At 63.9% G+C, this 20,311-nt stretch overlaps 3 protein-coding genes across 3 annotated transcripts; 2 read left to right on the top strand and 1 right to left on the bottom strand.

The window, feature by feature from the left end:
* Window positions 1-50: 50 nt before the first annotated feature.
* On the top strand, window positions 51-8,507 carry CHLRE_09g390750v5 (uncharacterized protein). Its single transcript, XM_043065568.1, has 18 exons — window positions 51-246; window positions 414-539; window positions 906-1,052; window positions 1,419-1,644; window positions 1,991-2,130; window positions 2,394-2,500; window positions 2,776-2,863; window positions 3,163-3,416; window positions 3,717-3,821; window positions 4,131-4,231; window positions 4,727-4,947; window positions 5,316-5,408; window positions 5,799-5,947; window positions 6,232-6,339; window positions 6,679-6,719; window positions 7,130-7,206; window positions 7,519-7,664; window positions 7,873-8,507. The coding sequence occupies exons 1-18, from the start codon at window positions 187-189 to the stop codon at window positions 8,162-8,164; spliced, it is 2,481 nt and encodes an 826-aa protein (XP_042920996.1). The 5' UTR covers window positions 51-186; the 3' UTR covers window positions 8,165-8,507.
* A 244-nt stretch (window positions 8,508-8,751) lies between these two features.
* Window positions 8,752-11,156, top strand: CHLRE_09g390800v5 (uncharacterized protein). The gene is made up of 5 exons (XM_001694399.2): window positions 8,752-9,157; window positions 9,448-9,564; window positions 9,823-10,022; window positions 10,447-10,600; window positions 10,888-11,156. The coding sequence occupies exons 1-5, from the start codon at window positions 9,038-9,040 to the stop codon at window positions 10,981-10,983; spliced, it is 687 nt and encodes a 228-aa protein (XP_001694451.2). The 5' UTR covers window positions 8,752-9,037; the 3' UTR covers window positions 10,984-11,156.
* A 629-nt stretch (window positions 11,157-11,785) lies between these two features.
* CHLRE_09g390850v5 (uncharacterized protein) lies at window positions 11,786-20,271 on the bottom strand. The gene is made up of 14 exons (XM_043065571.1): window positions 19,933-20,271; window positions 19,091-19,249; window positions 18,329-18,472; window positions 17,852-17,948; window positions 17,000-17,117; window positions 16,532-16,646; window positions 16,223-16,287; window positions 15,895-15,979; window positions 15,539-15,642; window positions 15,026-15,113; window positions 14,538-14,627; window positions 13,962-14,086; window positions 13,092-13,208; window positions 11,786-12,727 (listed from the first exon to the last, which is right to left on the bottom strand). Exons 1-14 carry the CDS (start codon window positions 20,152-20,154, stop codon window positions 12,181-12,183), a joined length of 2,076 nt encoding a protein of 691 aa, XP_042920995.1. The 5' UTR covers window positions 20,155-20,271; the 3' UTR covers window positions 11,786-12,180.
* Window positions 20,272-20,311: the final 40 nt, after the last annotated feature.

Below are 20,311 nucleotides of genomic sequence, written 5' to 3'. Positions count from 1 at the left end.
GAGCTGCCCGACAATCGCAAGACGAAGTTGCAATCACTTTGTCACTCCAAGTTGAGCTGTAGTCCCTAATAGCTCAAACCGTGCCAGCTGTTCAAGGAACGATCGACAGCAAATTTGCCAAAACACTGCAACGGAATGAAACGGAGACAGCAATAATCTGCCAAGTAGGCATCAAAACACAGCATAATGGAGTTATACAAGTCGTTGGGCTTGGCCTTGCTCGTGTTGCTTGGACTATGCTCTCAGGCAAGCGCTGTGCGTCATTGGAGTTCCGTAGTATATGTAATTGATAACTGCCGCATATTGCTGTTATGTGTCTGATTTGCAAGCAGTCTGGCGCTGGAAAATGTCGAAATGGCTTAAACGTTGCGGCCTGCGGTATTGTAAGCGAGTGCTGGCTTCTATGCATGCAGTATGCGTTGCGAGATAAGGGAGCAACTCTGGACTCGCGGCCAAGCTCAGCGGCGAGCGGCTGGGCCACCTTCAGTTGGCCGTTCGCCGCCGTGTCGGTGGCGGGGCCCCGGCGCACACTCCTCCAGGTGAACCGCTGCGCCAGCACAGGGGCACCTTACGGCGCGTATTCCTCCCTGCAGGTTTTAGGCGTGACGGGATTCCCTCGCGTCAGCTAGCGTTCGCAGGCCTTCGTGTTGGGCACCTGGACAAGCCGGACTGCCCTCACCCAAAACACCGGGTCGACACCTGCCAAACCCTTTCAGACACCGGCCAAACCTCCTGCAACTACGCCACAACCTGCTCTCGCTCCTCCGCTCCGCGCGCCCTCCGTGTCGTGTCATGCGTGTTCTTATGTCGTCGTTTCTTAAGCCAAGGTGAAAGCAACCCCACCGCCCGGGCCTTCTCCCCATGCCCCGCCCCCCGCTTTCTTGCCCGCTCCCCCCCCCTGTCAGGACGTTGAGAATGACAAGCACGCGGACGAGGTGGTGCATCAGCTCATCGTCCGCCTGAACGCCTCGCGCCTGGCGCCGCTGCCGGTCAGGCCGCAGGAGCGCTGTGTGCTCACACGCGGCAACTGGTGCATGCAGTTCCACCTGCAGGCAGGCGTGCGCGGGGGGGTGGGGTGGGGTGGGGTGGGGTACATTCATAGCGGGGGGGAGGGGAGGGGAGGCGGGGTTTTTGGGGGATTGTAAGTACCACCCCAAGCTAAACCAAACCAGACCGAACTAGCGGAGCAGAGGAGGAGCTGGAGGGGGAAGGGGGAGGGGGCGGGAGGGGCGGCACGGGGCACCGAGGACTGGCGCCAGGAGGCCGCGGGGGTGGTGGAGGAGTGTGTGCGGAGCGCGGGGCGTGTGGCGTGGGAAAAGCTCGTGGGAGCAGCTGCCGCTTTGCTGCATGGAGGGCTGGCAGCAGCACGTGTAAAATAGTGACTCCTCAACACCCCATCGCGACCTGCCCTCCTTCAGGAGCCAGTGCCTCGCTTCCCGCCTCCATACTACGACAAGCCCTGCCCCAACGACTGCAACGGTGTGGGCAACTGCAACCACGAGTACGGCACGTGCTCCTGCCCCGCCGGCTGGGGCGGCGCCGACTGCAGCCAGCCCCGCAAGCGGCCCTGCCACCACATGGGCGAGGGCAAGCGCGACGCAGGCTGGCACAACCTCACTGCCTGGAGCCACACGCGATGCGCGGGTGCGTGCGGTGCAGCGCGTGCAGCGCGGTGCGGTGTGGGCGCGTGATGTGGTGCCCGGGGTGGGACGCCAGCGCGTGGGCGCGTGATGTCGTTGATGCCGGGGGACCTGTCTACCTATGTCGTGCCTCTTACGGTATGCATGTGGCATGGCCGCTGTCCCTTCGTCCCACCAAGTCCTTCCTGCCCTCGTTTCCCTCTTCCATCCACTCCTTCACCTGTTCCCCTTTTCTCTGCCACCACCACCGCCGCCACCACCACCACCACCACCACCACCACCACCACCACCACCACCACCACCACCACCACCACCACCACCACCTCCTCCACTGCCCCCCCTCCACACAGGCGTGTGTGATGACGACGTGGCGATGTGCTACTGCCCCGCCGACACCAAGTACGGACACAGGGAGGCGCCGCCGGGGGCCAAGCCGGGCACGCCGCCGGAGCAGCGGGGCCGCCCGCTGTTCATGTGCACGCCGGGCACAGTACGTGTGGGGCCTTGGTGCGGGGCGGGGCGGGGCGGAGTGGGGCGTGGGGAGTGGAAGGTCCGGGCGGGGTGGGGCGGGGCTTCATTGCAGCGGTCGCAACCGCCTCACTCTTCCACGCTTGCCCCGACCCGTGTGTCACACACACACACACACACACATACACACACACACACACACACACACACACACACACACACACGCACGCGTGTTCAGCGGCTTTGTTCCGTTTGTTTTTGTGTTTAACACACACACACACACAGGACAAGGACGGCAAGAAGGTGCTGTGGGGCGGCACCCCCTACGAGGACATGTTCGGGCCGGAGGGCTGGTGCAACGCCGACAAGCCCAAGTTCACGTGCCCGTGCAGGTGCGTGCGTGTGTCTGTGTGTGGGGTGTGTGGGGTTGTAAATACCAGCCCAAACTAAACCAAACCAAGCTAAACTAGCGGAGCACAGGCAGACGCGACACAGTTGCAATCGATAAATCTTGGGGGTGGGGTTGGGGTGGGGGGGCGCGGGGGGCATGGCGGGAGGGAGGGCGGGAGGAGCAGGCGGCGATCAGTCATGCGGCTGCCGGCGACGCACACACACATCCTCACACTTCTTTGCCACACGCGCTCGCATGATGCCCTCATCGCTGCAGGCTGGACGGTCTTCTGGGGCTGACGTGCTCGGAGGTGGTGGAGCAGACCTGCACCAACCAGTGCTCGGGGCACGGCGAGTGTAACCAGGTGGGGGGGGGGGCCTTGAGGGAATAATGGACTTGGGAGGGGCGGGGAGGGGCGGGGAGGGACTGAGGAGGGACTGAGGAGGGACTGAGGAGGGACTGAGGAGGGACTGAGGAGGGACAGAGGAGGGGCGGGGAGGGGCGGGGAGGGAGAGGGAGGGGCTCGACTGCCGAAGGGGTACCGTGCTGCAGTACAATGGATTGATGCGGGGTGTATGCTGGCGGGGGTAAGTAACATGCTGGCTCTGCACAAACACGTAACCCTCCCTCCCGCCTTCCTACCCGCCGCCGCCCCCCCCCCAGGGTTTCTGCAAGTGCCGTGCGGGCTGGTACGGCGTGGACTGCGGGCTGCGGCGCAGGGGCGTATTGCCGCAGCCGGGCGACCAGTGGACCACGAAACCCTGGATCGAGCCCGTGCTGACGCACACCGTGGCCACGGAGGACCCGCCGCTGACGCCCGTACGGCGGCGGCCGTACATCTACGTGTACGACATGAAGTCCGACTTCGGCACGGACCTGCTGCAGTACCGGATTGAGGGCTCGCACTGCTTGTACAGGTAGCCGTAACCGTGAACCTGACTACACGCTGTGGGGTGGCCGACATTCACTTTAATGTACCACATGGATGTTTCGGGATTGTGTGAGGGGTGTCGTGTGAGGCGGGGGCGGGGCCATTGCGGAATATGCAAGGTCCGGATAGGCCGCTAGCGCAGTAATTGTACTATGGGCCCCCTTTCCAAACAGCAAACAGCAGCTGCCAACAGCAGCAAACGCCCACGCGGTCATGCCCCCCCCCCGCCTTCACTTCTTAAATACGGTATTCATGAATGCAACCCCCCCCTTGACCCACTGCGCAGGAGCTTCGCCCGGGCCAACCAGACCAGCTTCGTGGGCTACAACGCCTACGCCGCCGAGCCCGTGCTGCACGAGCTGTTCCTCACCTCGGAGCACCGCACCCTGGAGTGAGTGCCGGGCCGCGTGTCGTCGTGTGTGCCGTGCCGTGGTGTGTTTCGTGTCGCGTGTGTGCCGTGCCGTGGTGTGTTTCGTGTCGTACTGTATCACACCGTGCCGTACAGCAGCAGTGTGCCGCGGGGCCAGCCGCGTCCCATTGTGGTTGATGCGCGCATAACCCCTCACCTCCCCTTGGACTTCACGGACATCGGTAACAGTGCGCCTGCTGTGCCACTGTTCCTGACTGCGCCGTCAGTTCTTGAATTATCATGGGTGTAACCCCTCCCCCACGCGTGTGTGTGTTTGGCACGCCCTGACAGCCCCGAGGAGGCCGACTTCTTTTTCGTGCCCGTCAACGTGGGCTGCCTGTTCGACGTGTACGGATGGAACGAGATCCCCAGGTGGCCGCGCGGCCTGCTCGGTGAGGGCGAGAGAGGGGGAGCGTGAGACAGCGCGGCCGCGGGGTAGCGGGAGGTGGACGACATGGGGGCAGAAGCAGCTGCTGGGGTCTTGCATGGGGGGTGCCGTGCCAGCGTGCCCGCGCGCCGGCAGCCGCCCCCGGTACCTGAAGACCCCACCTCAAACGTGTATGTGTGTGTGTGTGTGTGTTGTGTGTGTGTGCGTGTATGCGTCCGCGCGTACGTGTGTGTGTGTGTGTGCCCGCGCACACACGAGGGCAGCAACACGTGTTTGGCAAGCCGTTGTGCACACACACGCACGTGCGCCTCGACATCCCACACCGGCCTGCCTGGCTGCGCCCACCCACCCGCCCGCCCGCCCCGCTCTGGGCGCCTCATGCTGCCACACTGGGGCCTGTCTGCGTATAGGACGGGCTGCTACGCAGGGAGGTCGTGTGAAAGTACCCCATGCATAAGTTTTAAACGGGCCTCCCTACCTGCATGTGCCGCCCGAACAGGACCCCGCACGCACGGCGCGACGATGATGCAGCGCGAGGCGGCGCGCTGGCTCAACGCCACCTTCCCCTACTTCGCCCGCCGCGGCGGCCGCGACCACATCTGGCTGAACCCACACGACGAGGGCGCCTGCTACGTGTGGCGGGAGGTGTGGCCGGGCGTGATGCTCAGCCACTGGGGGCGGATGGACTTCCCGCACGCCTCCAACACCGCGTACGGCCAGGTGCGGGGCGGCGTGGTGGTGTGTTGGGGGTGGTGGTGTTGGTGTTGGTGTTGGTGTTGGTGAAATTGCTTGTGTTGCTGGGGCGGTGCTGTTGGTGTTGATGTTTCTGTGGTGGTGTGGTGGTGAGGATCTCGCAGCGGCGGCTGCCGGGCCGCGACAGAGGTGCCGTACCACGTGCCCCTGTCGTACATCCTGATGTCTGTGGCTGCTTACTCACTGGGAATGGCGCAAGCCACCACTTTTCCCCCCGAGGAACGACGCGCCTGCTGTACAGTACACCACTGTGCCGGGCTCCTTCGTAATTGGTCATGAATGTAAACCCCCCTCCGTGCACTCCTCCCCCCTCCCCCCCCCCCCCCCACACACAGGACAACTACAGCCTGCCGCTGCACCACGACTCCCACCCGGGCGACTGGCGTGACCACACCTCGCTCACACACCCCTGCTTCGACCCCAAAAAGGTGGGCGGGGTGGTGGGGTGGTGGGTGCGGGGTGGCGGGGGTTGGGGTGGGGGTGGGGGTTTGCATAGGTGGTACAGAGAAGTTTGCCCCCATGTATTCACTTTGTCTTCTGTGGGCGGCTACCCATCTACGTCTCTTCCCTAGACCAGACACAATCCCCCGTTGCCATCGCGTAGGCCACGCTCTCCTCCTTGCTCTTGTGCATCGCGTTCGGTTTAGTTTGGGCTGGCATCTACAACCCCACCCCCTTCTCCCCCGCTCTTCTCCCCCAATAAACACCTCTGCTTGTGCTCCGCTCGTTTTCGTTGGGTTTGGTTTAGTTTGGGCTGGCAGCTACAACCCCACCTACCCCCCTCTTCTCCCCCCTTTTCTCCCCACCCCCTCCCTCAGGACCTGGTGATCCCGGCCTTCAAGCAGCCGCAGCTGTACAACAAGAGCCCCTTCCTGGGGGCGCCGGTGCGGGAGCGCGACGTGTTCGCCTTCTTCATCGGCGACCTGCGCATGGAGCCGGGCCGCGACCCCGCCTGCAGATACAGCAGGTGGGGGGGGAGGGAGGGAGAGGGAGGCCGAGGGGGATAGCTTTTCGATCCAAGCAGCAAACGTTGCCAACCCAGGGGGCTGGGCTGGGGGGCGAGGCTGGGCTGGATTTCAAGGGGTGCTGTTATCAAACATTAAGGTGGGGAGTACGGGGGGAGGGTTGGGGGGCCCCAGATGGCACGCTTGCTGTTTCACCCGTTGCGCCCGGGTGCTCAACTGCTCCGCTCTTCCTTGGCAACCCCTCTCCTCGCCCTGCTGCCACCGCTGCCGCCGCCTCCTGCTGTAGGTGCATCCGCCAGCGGCTGTACAACATCAGTCGCGAGCAGCACTGGCGCGAGGCGCACGGCGTCATGTTCGGGGAGCGCAAGGACATCGGGGGGGACGCCAGCTACAGGTGGGGTGGGGGGGGGCGTGAGGCGTGTGTGTGTGGAGGGTCGGGGGTGGGGGCGTGGGGGTGGGCGCGTACTGATAGCTGTACCTGCAACCACACACCGCGAGGAAGTGCAGTTGACAGTTGGACGGCTGACGGTTGTTACGTGATGGCACAGGTGGGCTCGCTCCCATTCCATGCATTTCATCCCTCACCCCCGCAACCCCTCAACTGCCCCCCCTGCCTTGTCTGGTCTTGTCTGGTCTTGCCTTGTCTGGCCTTGCGTCTTCGTGTCTCTGGTTCATGAGTGTGAATAACCAACAGGCCCCAAACTCTACAACCCCTCTCACATCGCCCGCGCAGTGAGCTCTTGTCGCGGTCCAAGTTCTGTTTCGTACTGCCAGGTGAGCTGTGTTCAGGCGTCGTGCGCGTGTGCGTGTTTGGGTTGGGTGGGTTGGGGATTGCGGGGGGTTGCCGGTGTCGGGGGGATTTCAGCCACGCGCGTGTTGCACATGCACACGCACACACACACACACAGTGCTGTTTCCCTATCAAGGCACACTGGGCCGCCGTAAACACACGCATGCACGCTACCCTAGCAACAGACTGGGCCGCCCTGAGTATACGGACGCACGCACACACACGCACGCACGCTACCGGAGTGGGCTGTGCTCCACTGCCAACCCCAACTGCCCCTGCCGACTGCTTGCACTTCATACCTATACATGTACACACGCGCATACACTTTGCGTCACCCAACACACACGTACACGCTCTCTCTCACACACACACACACACACACACACACACACAGGCGACGGCTGGTCCCCCCGCTGGGAGGACGCGGTCCTGCACGGCTGTGTGCCCGTGGTCATCATGGACGACGTGCAGGTGGGGCGCCGGGTGTGTGTGTGTGTACGTGCGTGTGTGTTCACAAACAAATCAAATGTTTGTGTACGCGTGTGCACGCGTCTGTGCAACGTGTCCGTGTGTACGGGCGTGTGCGTGTGTGTTTTGGGGGGGCGGTATTGTTTGACAGCCAAGCGCTCCGTCGGTTACTGTCACCACCACCACCACCACCACTACCACCGCCATCCAGCCACCCGCTCCCACGTCGTGCCGTGTCCACTCCCGTCTTGCATGGACGGCCCAACCCCCATCTCCCTTCCCCCTCTCCGTCCCCTGCCCTCCCCCTTCCCTCAGGTGGTGTTTGAGTCGCTCATCGACGTGTCCCTGTTCAGCCTGCGCATCGCTGAGTCGGACCTGGGCCGGGTGGTGGAGGTGCTCAAGGGCGTCAGCGAGGTGCGGCTGGCGGAGATGCAGGCGCACCTGGCCAAGGTGTGGCACAGGTGAGAGCGGAGGAGGAGGAGGGGAGGGGAGGGGAGGGGGGCGGGGTTGCAGTGTCACGTGTTGGCAGTGTGGTTGCTGTTGTGTGGCTGACCCCCATCAACACCCGCAACCCCCCTCAACCCCTCATCCCCATCTCCTCCCCGTCTCCTCCCCCTCTCCCCCTCAACCCCCTCGACCCCCCAATCCCCACGCCCCATCGGGCCGCAGGTACCGCTACATGGGCCTGCGCATGCTGGACGACTCGGCCCGAGCCTACCTGTGGGACTACCGCGCAGACGCCGGCGGCAAGGCGCCCCGCACCCCCGGGGCCGAGTTCAGCGTCAGTCGCCAGGACGACGCCTTCGCCACCATCCTGCAGTGGCTCTATCACCGCATCCCAGACGTGCACGGCACACAGCAGGGCGGGAGCAAGGGCGCCGCGGCGGCGGCGGCGGGCGCGGGCGCGCTGGTGGGTGCGGCGGCGGGAGTGGGGGCGGGAGTGGGCGTGGCCGCCGCCTGAGGTGTTGCCGCGGAGTGGGAGGTGAAGTCAGCGAGTGGAGTATTAGGGTAGAGCTGGTGCAGGGCGTGGATGGGTTCGTGCCGTTCATTTGTGCACACGCACACACGCACAGGATGCACCTCCGTCCTTTTTGCAGACAGATGGTCCTTTTGCAGACAGATGATGCGGGGTGTCGCGTTTTGTGGCTGGGAGTCCTCTGGCTGATGCTTGGGGGCGGCGGGGCTGCCGGCAGGGGTCTCTGGCAGCTGTTGTGTGGGGCAGAGCGGAGGGCAGGCATGTGCACATGGCCGTGGGGCCACGGGCCTGGCACCGTGTAATACTGTAATGTCATCGAGAAAGTAAGGCTGCTAACACTGGCCGGTCAGTACCCCTGAGAGTGTTCGGCCACTGCTGCACCTGTGAGATGCTCATTGCTCAACCACAGCTGTATTGGAGCTAGCGCTGTAGAGCCAGAGCGCCAGAGCTATTAGCCATGTGCACGGCTCATGACGACTCGGGGGCTGCGGGCACGGCGTGGCACGGGTTCGGGCCTGCGGTGTGGGGGTTGGGCAGCTGCGATTGGGCCTTGCCGAACACGTCATCACGGACGATCGCTCAGCTCTCGGGGCCCAGCACAATTGCGGAATTTGTTTCAGGAAGTAGTGATACAGCTGTAGGTATCTAGCCTTGATGCGCCGAGTCACGAATGCAAGGCGCGTTGCATCGCTCATCGCGAAAGCTCATCGCGACGCTCTCAGGCCGCTCCCTGCCATGCAGTACAGCATTTCCGTAAATAACACTTCACTCCGTCTAAAAGAAGTTTTTGTCTCCCAGAACACTCGTATCAGGCGGCCGCACCACCGCAGTGGCCACATCCTCCACGCGGGCTCGGCCATGCCACTCGCGGATGCCTCCGCCACCACAGCGGCCCTGCCGCTGCCCGACGACGACCAGCTGCGCGACATTGCGTTGGCAGCAGTGAAGGAGTCCGGGATGTACGTGAAGGATGATTGGGTGAGCTGCAGCGGAGGGGGTGAGCTGGGGCCGGTTGGGGCTGTCAGTAACAACAGGTCTGGGGAGTGGAAGCGGGCCATTAGGCGGCGGGCCCGTCGCCACGCCACGCCGCGCCACGCCACGTCAACCTACGGGGAGGGGCAAACACACCAGTCAGTGACTCAGTGTCCGGGGAAGTATGTTGCTTGGGCTTGGCGGCCACACCTCCAGCCCAAGCCTGTTTCCGCCGCCATCATGATTGCCCATACCGGTATCGCTGTGGCCACACATGCATGCATGCATGCACGCAGGTCCGCGACTTTATCGTGGAAATTGTGGTGGCGGATGTGACTGACGCGGGGCCCCCTGCCACTGGGGACGACTGCTACTCGCGCTATTCCAGCCTGATCGTGGAGCAGCTACCGGAGGTAGGTGGGGGCGGAACCCTTCGGGGGCCGACTCCAACTTCCCCCCTTCTCCCCGGCCCTGCTCTGCATCACGGTTCACGGCGCCGGGGCTTCAGTGCCTCCGCCGCCGTACGCCTGGTGCACCACGCCACCCCATGACCCCACCCTCCTGTGGCCTGGTTGCTTTGCTTGAACCCCCATTCCTTCCTCCTTTCCATCCTTCCTCCTTTCCATCCTTCCTTTCTTTCTTCCTTCCTTCCTTCCTTCCCTGCTCCACAGGTTGAGGATGACGAGGTGCGGGACTTCGCGACCGCGCTGTCCGCCCGACTGGCGGCCGCTGTGGAGGCGCTGGCAGCGGAGCAGCGGCGGCGGCTGGCGGGCGGTGGCGGCGGCAGCAGTGAGGACGAGGAAGGGCCGGTGGGCGGCTGCGCCCTGTGCGGGCGCCAGATGCCGCTCACGTTCCACCACTTGATCCCCAGGTGGCCGGGAGGGAGGCGGCCGGGAGGGAGGCGGGCGGGAGGGAGGCAGTGTGGCGCTCATGGTGATGCTGATGGGGGGGAGGCGGCGGCCGCGGGGGTGGGTTGGAGTTGGGGAGGCCTCGCGGATCGGGTCGGGTCACGCGTGGGGTCTGGCAGGCTGCGGGCGGGATCGCATCTCGCACGCCAAAGGATGCACGAGTGGCACGCTGCCGGCTCTTGACACACACACACACACACACACACACACACACACACACACACACACACACACACACACACACACACACACACACACACACACACACACGCACGCATGCGCACATGCATGTACACAAGCACGTGCGGCGCACTGCTCGCGCATGTCTCGCACAACCAATAGGCGAGCCTTTCTCATTTTTACACAGAACACCTTGCACACCCCCAGGGACGTCCACGCCAAGTACAAGCGCAAGGCTCTGACCGCCGAGGAATTGAACCGCGGCGTGGACGTGTGTCGGCCCTGCCACTCCGCCATCCATCGGACCTACGACAACAAGACACTGGCCGCCTCCTACAGCACCCTAGAGGCCTTGCTACAGGTGAGGGGTGCGGGGTGCAGGGGTGGGCGGCGGCGGGCGTGTGGCGGGGCAAGGGGCGGGGCGGGGCTTGAGGGCGGGGGTGGAGGTAGGGAGGGGTAGTTAACTCCAATCCCAAAGAAGCCAAGACCCAGAACCAACCGACAGGGGGATACGCCTGGCGCGTTGCGGGTGTTTTTGTAAGGTGTGATGCCCTGTTCGAGCTTTGTTGACGTTTGAGCTGTGGCGGCGGTGTTGCCGGAACAGCGCTCGTCACCTTTCCCCTGCTGCTGCCGCTCCTGCCCGCGCAGAGTGAGCCACTCCAGAAGTTTATTCGTTGGGCCCAGAAGCAAAAGGTCACGACGCGGGAAGATATGGCGAACCCCAACTTTAGGTACCGACGATGAGTTTGCTGACTTTGTCTTAATGGCGTAGTGTCACACAGGCTTGGGTGCATAGCACACGTCTCTTTTCAAGGACGCATCCAGTTTTGCTACAACTAGAGGGCACGGTAGACTGCATTGCGTTGCACCGGTCGGACGTACGCATGACATGCCCCCGCCTGTAAACTGTGGCCATGTTGGGGTTTCAGCCTCACTTCCCTTTCACGCACAAGTCTCAGCGCTGTGCCTGCCGTAGTGCCGTGAACGACCATGAACAGCGCCGACCCACGAGTCCCAGACTTCAAGCAAAGCAGTTCTCCTTTTGGCCGAGCTCCAGTACCACCAGTCCACATTCAAGTTTGCTGCCCGGTTCACGAGGCAGGAATGCAGCCCGTCAACTTCACAACAGTGACCAAGAAGTTCAATAACTCTTGCGTTGGCTTGATTGATGGAGCCCTGCCGACAGACAGGCAGCGCTGGACACGCAGCGCCCTTCTCGCCTGCCCCCCAGACTGCCTTGTCGGCTAACAGCTCCGCAGATGGCGGCCACGGGGGTGTGGGGCGCCGTGCCGCCGGCGGCCTGCTGGTCGTCTGACATGAGGCGCAAGCCCATGTAGCTGCATGTAGTAATACCTGCGGCCCGATGGGGCGTGAGGTTTGGGGGGTTGAGGAGGATGAGACGGGGGGAGAGGGGGAGGGGGGCGTAAAGTTTGCCGTAAGCCGCACGCTCGCACTCGCAGGATGCTGCTTACAGCAGTGCAGGCCCTGCGTCTTGTCGACTTGCCACAGCAGCAACGCCAGCGTGCAGATCACTCCGGCTACGTTGCAGGTTACCGTGTTACAGCAGGTTGTGTCAATGTGTGTGCGTGCGCTTGGCAGTTGGCCTCTGTCCTTCCATTGCCTTCCTCATGATGCGCCACCGCCACCCAGCCCTAATGACTTAAGTGCACCGCTCAATAGCTTGTTCGCTGACCGGTGGCGCCAAGGGCGCCGCACCTCCCTAAACGCATATAATGGCTAGCACGCCGCGCGCTTTGCCTACGGCTCGCCTCCCCACATATATTCTCGCACGCCTGCTGCCACGCCAGCTGCCGCCGCGCCAGTCCTCATGATACAGGATTGCCCACTGCCTACACCTGCTCTACCCACTACCGTAGTGTTGCGCACGCGCCTCGCTCGCCAGTGCCTCACCCCAACCCCCTCACCCCCGCACCGCCCGCCTCACCCCCGCACCAGCTGCGACACCGCCTGCACCCAATACGACAGCACGCCCCCCAGCGACCCCAGAAGCGACCCCCCGCCGCCCCCACTCCCGCCCCCACTCCCGCCCCCACTCCAGCCACTGCTACCGCTGCCGCTACTGCCGCCTGCTCCTGCAGACCCCTGCGCCTCCCCCGTCCCGCCGCCACCTCCCCCTGCACTACCACCGCCGCCGCCACCGCCGGGCGCCGCACTACCACCACTGCCCTCCTTCCCCATCAGCGCTGCATCGTCGTGGAAGTCATCTCCCCCTGCCGTATCCCCATCCCCATCCTCCTCCTTATCGGATCCATCTTCATCCGCATCTGTGGATCCAGCAGCACTGGATCCGTCCGCCTGATCGCGTGGATCCACGACGCCCTCGGGATCCGCGGCGTCGCCCTGGTAGCCCGCCAGCGTGGCGTTGACCAGCGCGTCAAAGTTGACCGTGGATCCATTTCCGGAGGACACGTGGCCCACGGCGTGGACGAGCGCGCTGCGGTTGGCGCCGCGCCACAGCATGCCGCACCTGTCGCCGTAGGGTTGGCGGTTGGGGTGGCGGTTGGATGGCGGTTGGGTGGCGGTTTTCGGAGGAGTGACAGGGGTAACGGCCGGGCAGGACGGCACGCGGGCGGCAGAAGGGCCGGCCGCCCACCCGCCCGCCCGATGAGCAGCACAAACGCATCGCTTCAACCGCACCTCCCCCCCCCGCCCCATCTCCGACCCTGCGCTTTTCCGGCACACACGCTACCGGCCTTGGCGTGTTCCCATTTCTTGTGCCCTCCAACACACACACACACACATACTCACACCCACACCCACACACTCACTGTCACACGCACGCGCACATACACACACACACACTGCCGCACCCCCACCCCCTCGCCACGCACTTGATCTCCTCCGGCGCCGCCTCCGGCGTGAGTCCGCCCCCCGGCACCGGCTGCCGCCCCGCCGCCCGAGCCATGTCCAGCCACAGCTCGTCCAGCAGGTTCAGCACGCGGGCGAATCTGTGATTGTGTGTTTGTGTGTGTGTGTGTGTGCACGTGTGTGTGTGTGTGTGTTAAAAAACGAAACGAAAGCCCGCCCAACGACGCGACGGAGTTACTTACCGAAAGCTACCAATTTACCGAGCGTGTGTGTGTGTGTGTGTGTGTGTGTGTGTGTGTGTGTGTGTGTGTGTGTGTGTGCGTGTGTGTGAGTGAGTGTGTAGATGAGTTAAGGGTTTGGAGGAGGTTTGGGGGGATTGTGTGATGGCGGGGTGGCAGGCGGAGGCGTGGGGTGGAGGGCTGGTGCCGTAGGACGGGCGTTGGCAGGGTGATGTAGAGCCCGGATGCATGTGTTTGTGTCTGGATGTGTGCAGTGCATGGGGGAGCAGCCGGGCCGCAGCCGGCACCCCGTGCCGGCACCCCCTCTCCTTCCTCCCCCCCTCCATGGGGCCCCGACCCGCTGGCCCCCTGGACCCATTCCACCCATTGGACGCCGCACACGCCGTGACCTCCTCCCTGCTGCCGCCCCCCCTTCCGTACCACCCCCACCTCATACTTGCGATTTAACCACTCCGTTCTGCATGAACGGCTGGCCCCCAGCCCCCTCCTTCGCCCCCGCAGCTTCCCATTCCCCCTACCATCCCCTTAGCCAATCATGAATGTAATCCCCCCCCCGCTCATGTGGTAGCGACTTCGTCTGCAGTCTGCCGTGCATCCTGTACCGCTTTTCCAAACATCCTTGCAACCCCCCTCCCCCCCCAGCTCCCCCCTCACGTGTACAGCTCCACGTCTGGCGCCTGCGCCGCCCGCAGCTGCTCCAGGTCTGGGGCCGCGGGGTGGCAGGCGCTGTAGTTGAGGTTCATCTTGGAGCTCAACTTGGAGGCGTCCAGCGCGTGAGCCTATGGGGGGGGGGAGAGGGAGGGTGGGAGGGGGAGGGGGTTACACGCACTAAGTTTACGAAGCGAAGTCGTAGCCAGGTACAAAAGGGGAGGGAGAGGGCGTGAGAGGTAGGGTGGGAGAGGTAGGGTGGGAGAGGACAAGAGGGTGGGAGAGGGAGGGAGAGGGTGAGAGAGATGGTGAGGGAGAGGGTGGCTGTGGGGTGTGGGTGAGCCGGGGGTGAGGGACAGGTGTGGGTGTGGGTGGGGCGGGGGTGGGGCGGGTGCGCGTTGGCAGGCGGCCGAGCAAGCAAGCAGGCAGGCAGGCAGGCGGGAAGGCACTGGGCTTACTTTGCAGTACGGGGCTTTTTCCTTCTCCCCACCCGTACAAACTGCCATTCTCACATTAACAAGGCCTCGCCCCAGAACTCCCTCCCTCCCTCCCTCCCTCCTACTCCCTGCCTCCCCCCCTCACCCTGCTCAGTGCCGCCGGCCAGCCCAGGGCCTGGTAGGTGATGCGGTCGTTGGCGGCCTCACCCGCGTCCAGGTCCAACACCAGGTCAAACTGCACACGCGGGGGGGGGGGGGTACATTCACGATTATTCAAGAAGTGGCGAGATACTTGAGCCCAAACTGAACCAAACTAAGCCAAACTCGCTAGCTAGCTTTGGGTCAACAACAGCATTGCGGCGGGGAACCAATCAGCTGCGGCTTAGACCGCCCCCAGCGCGTTCCGTTCGCTCCCCGCCCGGCCGCACCCCTCCCCACCAAACAAGCGCTTCTCGGTGCCTGTCACGTCGGTGGTGTGTCCCTCCACGCCCGCCCCTCTCCTATGGTCGCCATCGCCCCACAGCTAGTTTGGCTTGGTCTAGTTAAGTTTAGTTACGTTTGGGCTGGTATTTACACGGGCTGGTATTTACAACCCCCACCCCGCCCCCCCCCACCACACACACACACACACACCTGCAGCAGCACGTCCTTGGCCACGGCCACGTGCTCCTGACCCAGCCGCCCCAGCGGCGTGTGGAAGCCGCGCTCGCCCAGGAACGACCTGTGCAGCGGCGCGTGTGTGTGTACTGCGTGGGCGTGTGTGTGCGTGTGTGTGTGCGTGTGTGCGTGTGTGTGTGCGCGTGTGTGTGCGCGTGTGTGTGTGCATGTGTGCCCCTCCCCGCCCGCTTGTTCGCACCCGCTCCCCGGCCCCATCCTCACCCCTTCCTTGCCCCCCTCCCTTGTGCGCGCCACCGAGCCCGGGCGGCGACATTTCTCGCCGGCGCCGCTCGCCCTGCTGCTCCACGACGCCTCGGCCCACATCCCATAAGTCTTATCGCTTGCAACTAACGCCTCTGCCTGCACTCCCCTCGTTTTCATTGGTTTTGGTTTAGTTTGGGCTGGTATTTACAACCCCCCTCCCTTCCCACCCCTGCCCCCCGCCCCAGCCCCACCCCGTACCTCCAGCCCCCCATCTACAACCCCCACCTGACGTTGTAGTTGTCGGCTATGGGCGGCGCCAGGGCCCGCCAGAAGGCCGCGCTGGAGTTGCACCACACCGCATCGAACGCCGCCTCGCCCACCTTGGGCCGCTAAGGGTGAGGCAGGAGTGGAGGAGGGAGGAGAGGCAGGGAGTTGAGCAGTTGGCGGCGCGCATCTCTACGGCTGGGCACACAAGCTCACGGGGCGCGCAAACTCCTGACGCGGCTCCCTGTTGGCCAAGCTAGCAACCTCCACACAAGAGCAGCCTCTAATGCTTAGCTTTCTTGACACATTGACAGGAAAGGACACATCAAAAAGAGTAATTCAATGACATCAAACCACACTCTGTGCCGCCGCCTTGCCTCGGGGTCTGTGTGTCTGCGGTAGGCGGCCTTGGCGTGCATCATGATGAAGCGGATGGCCGACTCCATGCGTCGCACCGGGTCCCTGTCGCGTTGTCGCGTTTTGGAAAGAAACAAGTTCAATGCCATACTCTGTTGTTATAGCGGAAAAAGTCGAGGAGACGATGCAGGCCCACGCCTCACGCGCTGCGGAAAAGCTCCGTTGAGTTTCCAAGCCCCGTCTCCAATACCCGTTCCTCGCACGCACACACACACACACACACACACACACACACACACACACACACACACGCACACACGCACACGCATACACACACATGCCGCGCACCTGACGGTGACCACGTTGACGGCCTGGGGGCAGGTGTGCACGTCGTAGATGTCGTTCTGGCCACCCTGCAGCAAGTATGGGGCCGTGTGCACGTGTGTGTCAGGCAAGGGGAGATGGCCGTACACACACACACGCAACCTCCATGACGCCACCTGGCCCCCCTGCCACCACCCTGCCGCCTTCACCACCACCCTGCCCCACCCGTTCCTACTGGTGGATACAACGCCCCCTCTCCCCCTTCCTCGCCCGCTTCTCCCTGCTCTCCCCCCTTCCTCTCTCCCCCTTCCTCCCTCCAGCTACCCTACTAACCTGCAGCGTGTACTCGTTGGAGGTGTAGCTGAAGCCCTTGGCGGCCATGTGGTCGAAGCGGGCGTGGCAGCCGCGGAACTTGGTGGCGCGCAGCACGCGGCCCCAGCGGCCCCACCTGGTAGGGAGGGAGGGAGGGAGGCAGGCAGCGGAGGAGGACAGGGAGGGAGAGTGTTGGAGGCGGGTAGGGAGAGAGGAGGGAGTTAGGGAGGGAGGGAGGGAGGAGCGGGAGGGAGGGAGGGAGGAGCGGGAGGGAGGGAGTTAGGGTGGCGGTGTTCCAGAAACGAGTACGGACTAACACTTCTTGGCAACTGCGCATGACAAGCCGACCCACCACGGTCTTCGTGTGTTTGGGATGGGACCAGCATGAGACCCTCCTCCTCCTCCCCCTCCTCCTTCCCCTCCTCCTCCTCCCCCTCCTCCTCCCTGCCCCCCCCTCCCCCTCCCCCTCCCCCTCCTGCCCCTCCTCACATGATCTTCCTGCCACCCGTGATGTTCTTGTACACGGCCTGGTCGATCCAGCGGCACTCGTCGTCAAAGCCCTTGACGTGGCTGCCGCCCGCCTGGGCCCGCACGCAGCCGTTCATCTCTGGAGGGGTGGGTGGGGGTGGGGTTGTAGATATGTAGGGTGGAGGTGGGTGGGGTTGGAGTGGGGGTTGTAGATATGTAGGGGTAGGGGGGGGAGTGGAGGTGGGAGGCTGTGACGGGGGTACGTTCATGACTAGGTGAAGAAGGGGGAGAGAGGGCAAGGGGCGCGGCAAGGGAGGTGATGGACAAGAAACAGGGGAGCAGGGGCGGGTGGTGCCGGTGCCTCAAATCGGAGGCGGCCAGGTGGGGTCGGGTAGTCGGGTCATCAGCGGCAACCCCACGCGGCGATGCCTCCCTCTGCCACCGCCACCGCCACTGCCGCCACCCACCCAGCCCACGTGCCACACCATGCCAACCCCAAGCGTGCTGCGCAGGCACGTATATACCCTTTTCCTCAACGACTCAGTACCCCACGTCTCCACGCCCCCGGCCCTCGGCCCCCCGCCGCCCGCCCGCCCACGATCCCCCAAAGCATCCTCAAAGACTCCCCCCTAAACACATGCTGCATAGTCTTGGGTGTGCCCTTCCCCTGTGCTCTCAAACAGCCACATGCCGCTGCCCCTCCCCGTTGGGTGACGAGTCCTCGACGATTTGGACCTATTTCGTTGGCTCAGGCACATTCATCCCCAGCGTAGGCCACGTTCTCCTCCTCGCTCTCTTGCATGGGGTTTGGTATAGTTTGCGCTGGTATATACAACCCCTCACGTCACCCCAATCTCACACCCGCCCACTCACTGGCGGCGGCGTTCCAGCTGGTGCCGCCCGACTTGGAGATGTGGAAGTACTCCATCACACCGCGCTGCAGCACCGCCGCCTGGTGGATGTCGTACAGCTGTGAGGAGGGGAGGCGGGGCGGGGCAGGGCGGGGGGCGGGGCGGGACAGGGCATGAGAGTGTGTACGGCAAGGGGGGAACGGAGCGGGGCGGTCGGAGGGGCGGGATGCATGGGAATGGGGGCGAGGATTGTGGAGGCTGAAGCTGGTGCGGGCCAGCGCCTGCCCTGCCCCGCCCTGCCCTGCGCTGCCTGCGTGTGGCGCCCAACAGCCAGCCCATGCCGCGCTGGGGAGACCATCCCCTGAGCCCCTGCCCCCCGCTTCCCCCTCCCATGCGTTAACCTCGCACTGCATTTCTGGGTTGGGCGACGACTCTTTGACTATTGGCACCCACTTCTTTGGGCTCGGGCACATAACCCCCGCCCCATCTCCCGCCCCACCTGCGCCACCAGCGCCGCCACGCCCTGCTCCGCCCCCTCCGGCAGCTGCCGCCCCCAGTCCTCCAGCCAGGCCGTCAGCAGCTGCGACAGCAACAGGCGCCGCACCAGCGGTAGACCGCTCAGCGCGGTTTGGTTGATGGCCACCTGGCGTAGTGGTGGGCGTGGTGGGCGTGGTGGCGTTGGGGAATAGGGAGTTGGGGGGACTGGAGTGGGGTTGGTGGGTTTGGAGAGTACGGACTGCATCCGTGTAGCTGTGTGGAGGATGGAGGTGGCAGGAGGGGGGTATGCGAGGAAAGGGCACCAAGCCCGGCCACGCACGTGCGGGTGTCCCCACGCCTAGAGGACCAACAGCAACACGGGGCCCTCCTACCTAAACGACGTACATGCACACGCACATGTACACGCACACGCCTCGCCCCGCCCACCCACCCCCAGCCCACGCGCGCACTGCCCTCCCAGGCCCTATGACGCCCTTCTCTCCCACGAGGAGGCAGAATTCCAGCGCCTCGCCCTCTACCTCCATCCAGCCGCTCCCCTCTCACTCTCGCTCCGCTCTCGCTCCCGCTTCCCTCTCACTCCCGCTCCGCTCTCGCTCCCGCTCCCACACCAACTACTGCCGAGCGCGCGCAGCGCACCGCATTTGCGCTTCCTCCACCCAAACCAACCCAACCACGTGCCACCCACCGGCCAACCAACCAACCACCTAACCTAACCTAACCTAACGTACCCTAACCACCTAACCACCTAACCAGTCCCACCCACCTTGACGTGGCCGTGGTACACGGGCCACAGCCCCCGCACGTAGGCCGTCAGGAAGCTGCGCGACCGGGCCAACCAGGCGGCCAGGTTGTCGGCGTGCAGGCGCGGGTGGGAGCCCAGCAGCTCGTGGCAGAAGCGGGCCGCGTGGCCGTGCTGCAGCTCCTGTATGTGTGCGCGTGTGTGTGTGTAGTGTGTGTAGTGTGTGTGTGTGTGTGTGTGTGTGTGTGTGTGTGTGTGTGTGTGTGTGTCAGTGCGTGTGTGTGTACTGTGTAGAGAGAGAGTGTGCGTGTGGGGTGTGTGTGTATGTGGGGCGGGGCGGGGCGGGGGTACATGTGTATACGGCGTGTGCTAAGAAAGCACTAGGGGAAAGGGCGTGTCTCCGTGTGAGCACGTGGAGGGAAGCACGCATGACAGTGTGTGTATGCATGTGTGTATGCGATGTGCATGTGTGTATACGGCAGGCGTACGGTAAGGGGAAAGGTCCGGCGGTGTGGAAGGTCTGGATTCGGGGGGGCGTGTGCTAAGAAAGCACTAGGGGAAAGGGCGTGTCTCCGTGTGAGCACGTGGAGGGAAGCACGCATGACAGTGTGTGTATGCATGTGTGTATGCGATGTGCATGTGTGTATACGGCAGGCGTACGGTAAGGGGAAAGGTCCGGCGGTGTGGAAGGTCTGGATTCGGGGTGGTGCGCCCCGCGCCAGCTTGCGGCGCTCTCCTCAAGCCCGACAGGCCAACCCATCAATTCCCTTTCCCCCCCGCCGTATGGTGACTTCGTGTTTGCCACCCCCTTGACTGGACACGCGGGCTGGTGTTGGTGAAACGTCGCGTCACAGCTGGCACCGCACCTGGATGATGCGCAGCTTCGTGCTGGTGGGCATGTGCACGATGTGCGCCAACTGGGTTAACAGGCTCGCTTCCCCAGGCCCAGAGATGTTCGCCAGCACATGGTTTCTCGCCAGGATGTCACCGATGGAGCCTTGCTGTGCGCGGGCTACAGCTGTGCCCCAAACGATGAGCCATGCCACAACAGTCGCGATTGACGTAGACCGAACTGTTTGATGCGCCATCGTGTTACGAGCATCTAACTATACAGAGAAAAAACAGGTAGCCCCAGCGAGTGCAGGCGAAGCGAGCGCATTTCAAACTGCAGCTCGTCGCGTGAAAGTTAGAGCCATCGCGTCAAGGAATAAATATATGCGTCAGTACCTGTGAACCTTGGTTTAT

Source organism: Chlamydomonas reinhardtii, chromosome 9, assembly GCF_000002595.2.
Source record: "Chlamydomonas reinhardtii strain CC-503 cw92 mt+ chromosome 9, whole genome shotgun sequence".
Taxonomy (NCBI): Eukaryota; Viridiplantae; Chlorophyta; class Chlorophyceae; order Chlamydomonadales; family Chlamydomonadaceae; genus Chlamydomonas; species Chlamydomonas reinhardtii.
Note: the sequence above shows the minus strand (reverse complement) of the source record. Positions and strands in the feature narration are given on the sequence as shown.

Bases quoted from the DNA above. Each gene is read 5' to 3' on its own strand.
- CHLRE_09g390750v5 (XM_043065568.1), top strand. From the start codon at position 187: ATGGAGTTATACAAGTCGTTGGGCTTGGCCTTGCTCGTGTTGCTTGGA. The intron at 7,207-7,518 runs GTGGGGCGCCGG...CCCTTCCCTCAG, and splicing joins TCATCATGGACGACGTGCAG to GTGGTGTTTGAGTCGCTCAT. The intron at 7,665-7,872 runs GTGAGAGCGGAG...ATCGGGCCGCAG, and splicing joins CTGGCCAAGGTGTGGCACAG to GTACCGCTACATGGGCCTGC.
- CHLRE_09g390800v5 (XM_001694399.2), top strand. From the start codon at position 9,038: ATGCCACTCGCGGATGCCTCCGCCACCACAGCGGCCCTGCCGCTGCCC. The intron at 9,158-9,447 runs GTGAGCTGCAGC...GCATGCACGCAG, and splicing joins TGTACGTGAAGGATGATTGG to GTCCGCGACTTTATCGTGGA. The intron at 10,023-10,446 runs GTGGCCGGGAGG...GCACACCCCCAG, and splicing joins TTCCACCACTTGATCCCCAG to GGACGTCCACGCCAAGTACA.
- CHLRE_09g390850v5 (XM_043065571.1), bottom strand. From the start codon at position 20,154: ATGGCGCATCAAACAGTTCGGTCTACGTCAATCGCGACTGTTGTGGCA. The intron at 17,949-18,328 runs GTGGGGCGGGAG...CCCTCCTCACAG, and splicing joins TGGCGGCGCTGGTGGCGCAG to CTGTACGACATCCACCAGGC. The intron at 15,114-15,538 runs GTGGGGGTTGTA...GCCGCTGCACAG, and splicing joins GCCGACAACTACAACGTCAG to GTCGTTCCTGGGCGAGCGCG.